The sequence below is a fragment of the Oncorhynchus mykiss genome, chromosome 22 (genome assembly GCF_013265735.2).
Source record: "Oncorhynchus mykiss isolate Arlee chromosome 22, USDA_OmykA_1.1, whole genome shotgun sequence".
NCBI classification, from domain to species: domain Eukaryota; kingdom Metazoa; phylum Chordata; class Actinopteri; order Salmoniformes; family Salmonidae; genus Oncorhynchus; species Oncorhynchus mykiss.
The window spans coordinates 52,076,457-52,086,509 of NC_048586.1; the positions used below are offsets into that span (position 1 = coordinate 52,076,457).

The 10,053-nt window shown below is 41.5% G+C and overlaps 1 protein-coding gene across 2 annotated transcripts in view; it reads left to right on the forward strand.

Annotated features, from left to right (window-relative positions):
- nme9 (NME/NM23 family member 9) overlaps positions 1-8,260 on the forward strand; it is a 30,008-nt gene extending 21,748 nt beyond the window's left edge. Inside the window, exons 14-17 of one of the 2 annotated variants that reach the window (XR_005038958.1) lie at positions 6,325-6,590; positions 7,140-7,346; positions 7,441-7,516; positions 7,569-8,260. Coding sequence is in view for 1 of the 2 variants with exons in the window: in XM_036959526.1 (XP_036815421.1) it covers positions 6,325-6,590; positions 7,140-7,346; positions 7,441-7,460 (493 nt within the window). In the remaining variant the exon portion in view is untranslated. Of the gene's footprint in view, positions 1-6,324; positions 6,591-7,139; positions 7,347-7,440 lie in introns of both variants that reach the window. The other variant, XM_036959526.1, reaches the window with a different exon arrangement.
- The last annotated feature ends 1,793 nt before the right edge of the window (positions 8,261-10,053 follow it).

Sequence of the window (10,053 nt, forward strand, 5' to 3'; positions counted from 1 at the left end):
AGGACAGCTCTGGGTTGGAGGTCAGCTCTGGGTTAGTGTTGGAGGTCAGCTCTGGGTAAGTGTTGGAGGACAGCTCTGGGTTAGTGTAGGAGGACAGCTCTGGGTTAGTGTTGGAGGCCAGCTCTGGGTTAGTGTTGAAGGTCAGCTCTGGGTTAGTGTTGGAGGTCAGCTCTGGGTTAGTGTTGAAGGTCAGCTCTGGGTTAGTGTTCAGCTCTGGATTAGTGTTGGAGGACAGCTCTGGGTTAGTGTTCAGCTCTGGGTTAGTGTTGGAGGTCAGCTCTGGGTTAGTGTTAGAGGACAGCTCTGGGTTAGTGTTGGAGGACAGCTCTGGGTTAGTGTTGGAGGACAGCTCTGGGTTAGTGTTGAAGTCAGCTCTGGGTTAGTGTTGGAGGTGTGCTGTCAGTCTCATGCAGCATCATCTGAACATGTGCTTCTATTGTAATTGTCACATAGAAAAGTTAATGCTCAGGGTAGAAGAGACAGTTAATAATGCTCAGGGTAGAGGAGACAGTTAATAATGTTCAGGGTAGAAGAGACCGCTAATAATGCTCAGGCTAGAGGAGACAGTTAATAATGTTCAGGGAAGAACAGACAGTTAATAATGCTCAGGGTAGAAGAGACAGTTAATCATGCTCTGGGTTGAAGACACCGTTAACAATGCTCAGGGTAGAAGAGACCGTTAATAATGCTCAGGGTAGAAGAGAGTTAATAATGCTCAGAGAATAAGAGACAGTTAGTAATGCTCAGGGAATAAGAGACAGTTAATAATACTCAGGGAATAAGAGACAGTTAATAATACTCAGGGAATAAGAGACAATTAATAATGCTCAGGGAATAAGAGACAGTTAGTAATGCTCAGGGAATAAGAGACAGTTAGTAATGCTCAGGGAATAAGAGACAGTTAGTAATGCTCAGGGAATAAGAGACAGTTAGTAATGCTCAGGGAATAAGAGACAGTTAGTAATGCTCAGGGAATAAGAGACAATTAATAATGCTCAGGGAATAAGAGACAGTTAATCATGCTCAGGGAATAAGAGACAGTTAGTAATGCTCAGGGAATAAGAGACAGTTAGTAATGCTCAGGGAATAAGAGACAATTAATAATGCTCAGGGAATAAGAGACAGTTAGTAATGCTCAGGGAATAAGAGACAGTTAGTAATGCTCAGGGAATAAGAGACAATTAATAATGCTCAGGGAATAAGAGACAGTTAGTAATGCTCAGGGAATAAGAGACAGTTAGTAATGCTCAGGGAATAAGAGACAATTAATAATGCTCAGGGAATAAGAGACAATTAATAATGCTCAGGGAATAAGAGACAGTTAATAATGCTCAGGGAATAAGAGACAGTTAATAATGCTCAGGGAATAAGAGACAATTAATAATGCTCAGGGAATAAGAGACAGTTAGTAATGCTCAGGGAATAAGAGACAGTTAGTAATGCTCAGGGAATAAGAGACAATTAATAATGCTCAGGGAATAAGAGACAGTTAATCATGCTCAGGGAATAAGAGACAGTTAGTAATGCTCAGGGAATAAGAGACAGTTAATAATGCTCAGGGAATAAGAGACAATTAATAATGCTCAGGGAATAAGAGACAGTTAGTAATGCTCAGGGAATAAGAGACAGTTAGTAATGCTCAGGGAATAAGAGACAGTTAGTAATGCTCAGGGAATAAGAGACAGTTAGTAATGCCCAGGGAATAAGAGACAGTTAGTAATGCTCAGGGAATAAGAGACAGTTAGTAATGCTCAGGGAATAAGAGACAGTTAGTAATGCTCAGGGAATAAGAGACAGTTAGTAATGCTCAGGGAATAAGAGACAGTTAGTAATGCTCAGGGAATAAGAGACAGTTAGTAATGCTCAGGGAATAAGAGACAATTAATAATGCTCAGGGAATAAGAGACAGTTAATCATGCTCAGGGAATAAGAGACAGTTAGTAATGCTCAGGGAATAAGAGACAGTTAATAATGCTCAGGGAATAAGAGACAATTAATAATGCTCAGGGAATAAGAGACAGTTAGTAATGCTCAGGGAATAAGAGACAGTTAGTAATGCTCAGGGAATAAGAGACAGTTAGTAATGCTCAGGGAATAAGAGACAATTAGTAATGCTCAGGGAATAAGAGACAGTTAATCATGCTCAGGGTAGAAGAGACAGTTAGTAATGCTCAGGGAATAAGAGACAGTTAATAATGCTCAGGGAATAAGAGACAATTAATAATGCTCAGGGAATAAGAGACAGTTAATAATGCTCAGGGAATAAGAGACAGTTAGTAATGCTCAGGGAATAAGAGACAGTTAGTAATGCTCAGGGAATAAGAGACAGTTAATAATGCTCAGGGAATAAGAGACAGTTAGTAATGCTCAGGGAATAAGAGACAGTTAATAATGCTCAGGGAATAAGAGACAGTTAATAATGCTCAGGGAATAAGAGAGAGTTAATAATGCTCAGGGAATAAGAGACAGTTAATAATGCTCAGGGAATAAGAGACAGTTAGTAATGCTCAGGGAATAAGAGACAGTTAACAATGCTCAGGGAATAAGAGACAGTTAATAATGCTCAGGGAATAAGAGACAGTTAATAATGCTCAGGGAATAAGAGACAGTTAATAATGCTCAGGGAATAAGAGACAGTTAATAATGCTCAGGGAATAAGAGACAGTTAATAATGCTCAGGGAATAAGAGACAGTTAATAATGCTCAGGGAATAAGAGACAGTTAATAATGCTCAGGGAATAAGAGACAGTTAGTAATGCTCAGGGAATAAGAGACAGTTAATAATGCTCAGGGAATAAGAGACAGTTAGTAATGCTCAGGGAATAAGAGACAGTTAGTAATGCTCAGGGAATAAGAGACAATTAGTAATGCTCAGGGAATAAGAGACAATTAGTAATGCTCAGGGAATAAGAGACAATTAGTAATGCTCAGAGAATAAGAGACAGTTAGTAATGCTCAGGGAATAAGAGACAGTTAGTAATGCTCAGGGAATAAGAGACAGTTAGTAATGCTCAGGGAATAAGAGACAGTTAGTAATGCTCAGGGAATAAGAGACAATTAATAATGCTCAGGGAATAAGAGACAGTTAATCATGCTCAGGGAATAAGAGACAGTTAGTAATGCTCAGGGAATAAGAGACAATTAATAATGCTCAGGGAATAAGAGACAATTAATAATGCTCAGGGAATAAGAGACAATTAATAATGCTCAGGGAATAAGAGACAATTAATAATGCTCAGGGAATAAGAGACAGTTAGTAATGCTCAGGGAATAAGAGACAGTTAGTAATGCTCAGGGAATAAGAGACAGTTAGTAATGCTCAGGGAATAAGAGACAATTAGTAATGCTCAGGGAATAAGAGACAGTTAATCATGCTCAGGGTAGAAGAGACAGTTAGTAATGCTCAGGGAATAAGAGACAGTTAATAATGCTCAGGGAATAAGAGACAATTAATAATGCTCAGGGAATAAGAGACAGTTAATAATGCTCAGGGAATAAGAGACAGTTAGTAATGCTCAGGGAATAAGAGACAGTTAGTAATGCTCAGGGAATAAGAGACAGTTAATAATGCTCAGGGAATAAGAGACAGTTAGTAATGCTCAGGGAATAAGAGACAGTTAATAATGCTCAGGGAATAAGAGACAGTTAATAATGCTCAGGGAATAAGAGAGAGTTAATAATGCTCAGGGAATAAGAGACAGTTAATAATGCTCAGGGAATAAGAGACAGTTAGTAATGCTCAGGGAATAAGAGACAGTTAATAATGCTCAGGGAATAAGAGACAGTTAATAATGCTCAGGGAATAAGAGACAGTTAATAATGCTCAGGGAATAAGAGACAGTTAATAATGCTCAGGGAATAAGAGACAGTTAATAATGCTCAGGGAATAAGAGACAGTTAATAATGCTCAGGGAATAAGAGACAGTTAATAATGCTCAGGGAATAAGAGACAGTTAATAATGCTCAGGGAATAAGAGACAGTTAGTAATGCTCAGGGAATAAGAGACAGTTAGTAATGCTCAGGGAATAAGAGACAGTTAATAATGCTCAGGGAATAAGAGACAGTTAGTAATGCTCAGGGAATAAGAGACAGTTAGTAATGCTCAGGGAATAAGAGACAATTAGTAATGCTCAGGGAATAAGAGACAATTAGTAATGCTCAGGGAATAAGAGACAATTAGTAATGCTCAGAGAATAAGAGACAGTTAGTAATGCTCAGGGAATAAGAGACAGTTAGTAATGCTCAGGGAATAAGAGACAGTTAGTAATGCTCAGGGAATAAGAGACAGTTAGTAATGCTCAGGGAATAAGAGACAATTAATAATGCTCAGGGAATAAGAGACAGTTAATCATGCTCAGGGAATAAGAGACAGTTAGTAATGCTCAGGGAATAAGAGACAATTAATAATGCTCAGGGAATAAGAGACAATTAATAATGCTCAGGGAATAAGAGACAATTAATAATGCTCAGGGAATAAGAGACAATTAATAATGCTCAGGGAATAAGAGACAGTTAATAATGCTCAGGGAATAAGAGACAGTTAATCATGCTCAGGGTAGAAGAGACAGTTAGTAATGCTCAGGGAATAAGAGACAGTTAATAATGCTCAGGGTAGAAGAGACAGTTAATAATGCTCAGGGTAGAAGAGACAGTTAATCTTGCTCAGGGTTGAAGAGACCGTTAATAATGCTCAGGGTTGAAGAGACAGTTAATCATGCCCAGGGTAGAGGAGACAATTAATAATGCTCAGGGTAGAAGACAGTTAATAATGCTCAGGGAATAAGAGACGGTTAATAATGGTCAGGGTAGAAGACAGTTTATAATGTTCAGGGTAGAAGAGAGTTAATAATGCTCAGAGAATAAGAGACAGTTAATAATGCTCAGGGTAGGAGACAGTTAATCATGCTCAGGGTAGACGAGACAGTTAATCATGCTCAGGGTAGTGGAGACAGTTAATAATGTTCAGGGTAGAAGAGACAGTTAATAATGCTCAGGGTAGAAGAGACAGTTAACAATGCTCAGGGTAGAAGAGACAGTTAATAATGTTTAGGGTGGAAGAGACAGTTAATAATGCTCAGGGAATAAGAGACAGTTAATAATGTTCAAGGTAGAAGAGACAGTTAATAATGCTCAGGGAATAAGAGACAGTTAATAATGCTCAGGGTGGAAGAGACAGTTGATAATGCTCAGGGAATAAGAGACAGTTAATGTTCAGGGTAGAAGACAGTTAATAATGCTCAGGGTAGAAGAGAGTTAATAATGCTCAGAGAATAAGAGACAGTTAATAATACTCAGGGAATAAGAGACAGTTAATAATGCTCAGGGAATAAGAGACAGTTAATAATGCTCAGGGAATAAGAGACAGTTAATAATGCTCAGGGTAGAAGAGACAGTTAGTAATGCTCAGGGTAGAAGAGACAGTTAATAATGCTCAGGGTAGAAGACAGTTAATCATGCTCAGGGTAGAAGAGACAGTTAGTAATGCTCAGGGAATAAGAGACAATTAATAATGCTCAGGGTAGAAGAGACAGTTAATAATGCTCAGGGTAGAAGACAGTTAATCATGCTCAGGGTAGAAGAGACAGTTAGTAATGCTCAGGGTAGAAGAGACAGTTAATCTTGCTCAGGGTTGAAGAGACCGTTAATAATGCTCAGGGTTGAAGAGACAGTTAATCATGCCCAGGGTAGAGGAGACAATTAATAATGCTCAGGGTAGAAGACAGTTAATAATGCTCAGGGAATAAGAGACGGTTAATAATGGTCAGGGTAGAAGACAGTTAATAATGTTCAGGGTAGAAGAGAGTTAATAATGCTCAGAGAATAAGAGACAGTTAATAATGCTCAGGGTAGGAGACAGTTAATCATGCTCAGGGTAGACGAGACAGTTAATCATGCTCAGGGTAGTGGAGACAGTTAATAATGTTCAGGGTAGAAGAGACAGTTAATAATGCTCAGGGTAGAAGAGACAGTTAACAATGCTCAGGGTAGAAGAGACAGTTAATAATGTTTAGGGTGGAAGAGACAGTTAATAATGCTCAGGGAATAAGAGACAGTTAATAATGTTCAAGGTAGAAGAGACAGTTAATAATGCTCAGGGAATAAGAGACAGTTAATAATGCTCAGGGTAGAAGAGGCAGTTAATAATGCTCAGGGTAGAAGAGACAGTTAATAATGTTCAAGGTAGAAGAGACAGTTAATAATGCTCAGGGAATAAGAGACAGTTAATAATGCTCAGGGTGGAAGAGACAGTTGATAATGCTCAGGGAATAAGAGACAGTTAATGTTCAGGGTAGAAGAGTACATCTGAAACCCTGTCTCTGTAGCGGCCCCTGTATGCTGCTGGTGCTGACCAAGGAAAATGCTGTAGAGGAGTGGCGGTCCATGATGGGCCCCACAGACCCTGGCCTGGCCCAGGTTACGGCCCCGGGGTCCCTGAGGGCCCGCTTCGCCTTAGACATCCTCCACAACTCCCTTCACGGCTCCTCCAATCAGGAGCATGCTCAGGAGAAGATACACTTCCTGTTTGGTGATATCATCACCTCAGACAGAGACCTGACCAGCAATGGGGAACTGGATCCCACATCGCGAGGTAACCAATCAGACTTCAGTTACGACACTGAACAAAAAATAGAAATGCAAGGTTCCGTGTTTCATGAGATGAAATAAAAGATCCCAGAAATGTTCCATATGCACAGAAAACGTATTTCTCTCAAATTTTGTGCTCAAATTTGTTGACATTACTGTTAGTGAGCATTTCTCCTTTGCCAGAGGAGCATTTCTGTCTGTAATATAGCTCCTTCTGATTGGCTGGGCCTATGCCCTCCCAGGCCCACCAATGGCAGCACCCATGCCCAGTCATGTGAAATCCATAGATTAGGGCCTAATTTATTTCAATTGACTGATTTCCTTATGAACTGTAACTCAACTAAATCTTTGAAATTGTTGCATGTTGTGTTTATATTTGTTCAGTATATCCGACTAGACGGACCATGAAAAACAGGGTCACTAGTGGAGAGCAGTTAGGTGCCAGTGCATAGTTGAATCCCCAACAGGTCTATCTGGCTCGATAAACCAAGTCAAGACTGATAAACAAGAAACAGCCTTTTCAACAGTAAACATGTCCAATGTTTTCTTTCAGGAAAACAGCAGGACAGTTTTGCAGATCTCATGGCTTCAGACAAATCAGGTTGTACAACTGCAGAAATGACAGAACATGTTGAGCCAGGAAGTCCAGAGAGCCATCAAGAGCATGTTGAGCCAGGAAGCCCAGAGAGCCATCAAGAGCATGTTGAGCAGGCCACATCCACGTCAGACACACCTAGTGTCACAAGCAAAGAAGGGGAAGGTAAGAATGAGACTGCATATTGAACATGGGATATAAATCTGTGCTGAAGGTAAAGCACTGCATTCAGTTGAGTTGATCCTTCTACATATTACAGGTGATCAGACACCAGTCTGAAGAAGAAGGATCAACAGATGCCCAGTAGAGATCCCCAGGACAGATCCCCAAGACAGGTCCCCAGGACAGGTCACCAGTAGAGATCCCCAGGACAGATCCCCAAGACAGGTCCCCAGGACAGGTCACCAGTAGAGATCCCCAGGACAGGTCGCAAGTAGAGATTCCCAGGACAGATCCCCAGTAGAGATTCCCAGGACAGGTCACCAGTAGAGATCCCCAGGACAGGTCACCAGTAGAGATCCCCAGGACAGGTCACCAGTAGAGATCCCCAGGACAGGTCACCAGTAGAGATCCCCAGGACAGGTCACCAGTAGAGATCCCCAGGACAGATCCCCAGGACAGGTCACCAGTAGAGATCCCCGGACAGATCCCCAGGACAGGTCACCAGGACAGATCCCCAGGACAGGTCACCAGGACAGATCCCCAGGACAGGTCACCAGTAGAGATTCCCAGGACAGGTCACCAGTAGAGATCCCCAGGACAGATCCCCAGGACAGGTCACCAGTAGAGATCCCCAGGACAGGTCACCAGTAGAGATCCATAGGACAGGTCACCAGTAGAGATCCCCAGGACAGGTCACCAGTACAGATCCCCAGGACTCTGATCGTCAAAGTTAAGACTGAATGGCCTTCGTCTTTCAGACACAACAAATCAACAATACCACTTGTAGGGCCACAGTACATTATCATGTTACTTCATTTGAACGTTGCGAAAAATGAAATAAAAATCTTACTGCAGATTTTTCCATTTTAGTGTATCAATGTCTACATCCTCATCAACACAATCTAATCGTATTAGTCACCGAGTACAACAGGTGAAATGCTTACTTACGAGCCCCTAACCAACAGTACACTTTCAAAAAAATATGGAAAAGAATTAGAGATAAAAGTAACAAGTAATTAAAGAGCAGCAGTAAAATAACAATATATACAGGGGGGGTGCCGGTTAGTTGAGGTACTATGTACATGTAGGTGGAGTTATTAAAGTTCTGCATACGTGACAACAGAGAGTAACAGTGGTGTGGAGAGAGGGAGGGGGGTGGGCAATGCAAATAGTCTAGGTAGCCATTTGATTAGATGTTCAATAGTCTTATGGCTTGGGGGTAGAATCTGTTTAGAAGCCTCTTGGACCTAGACTTTTGAACATACTGGGCTGTTCGCACTACCCTCTGTAGTGCCTGGCGGTCAGAGGCTGAGCAGTTGCCATACCAGGCAGTGATGCAACCAGTCAGGATGCTCTCGATGGTGCAGGGCCCCTAATGCATTTTTCAGAAAATGGCGGAAAATATGCAGCCAAAGTCCGAGGAGAGCGGATACAAATGTACAAACTAATTATGACAAATGTTAAGAAAATGTTGAGCAATGTAATAAAGTAATGACTTTTTAAATAAAAGTTACACGTTATGTTGGCTGACAATTTGATAGCTATGCTGTCCTTACGAACCGCATAGCATATCATTACAGCAGTATGTATGTTAGCTAGCTACATAATGTTAGTTGACTACTAAATACATAGAACTTGCCAGTATATTAACTATATGCTATCTCACTAAACTACCCAATGTTCATTGACCTGATTTTTTTATTGCAACAATGATACCAACATTTATTTATGATTTTTTTTCTCCCCAATTTCGTGCTATTCAATTGATAATTACAATCTTTTCCCATCGCTACAACTCCCGTATGGACTCGGGAGAGGCAAAGGTCGAGAGCCGTGCACCCTCCGAAAAACGACCCAACCAGGCCGCACTGCTTCTTGACACAATGCCCACTTAACCCAGAAGCCAGCCTCACTAATGTGTCGGAGTGCACTGCGCCCAGCCCGCCACAGCATTTGCTAGTGCGCGATGGGACTAGAACACCTCTGCTGGCCAAACCCTCCCCTAACCCGGATGACGCTGGGCCAACTGTGTGCAGCCCCAATGGGTCTCCCGGTCGTGGTCGGCTGCGATAGAGCCTGGACTCAAACCCAGGATCTCCAGTGGCACAACGAACACTGCGCCACTCAGGAGGCAACATTACACAGTCCCCAAGTCCAGAACAGACTATGGGAGGCACACAGTACTACATAGAGCCATGACTACATGGAACTCTATTCCACAGTACTACATAGAGCCATGACTACATGGAACTCTATTCCACAGTACTACATAGAGCCATGACTACATGGAACTCTATTCCACAGTACTACATAGAGCCATGACTACATGGAACTCTATTCCACAGTACTACATAGAGACATGACTACATGGAACTCTATTCCACAGTACTACATAGAGCCATGACTACATGGAACTCTTTTCCACAGTACTACATAGAGCCATGACTACATGGAACTCTATTCCACAGTACTACATAGAGACATGACTACATGGAACTCTATTCCACAGTACTACATAGAGCCATGACTACATGGAACTCTATTCCACAGTACTACATAGAGCCATGACTACATGGAACTCTATTCCACAGTACTACATAGAGCCATGACTACATGGAACTCTATTCCACAGTACTACATAGAGCCATGACTACATGGAACTCTATTCCACAGTACTACATAGAGCCATGACTACATGGAACTCTATTCC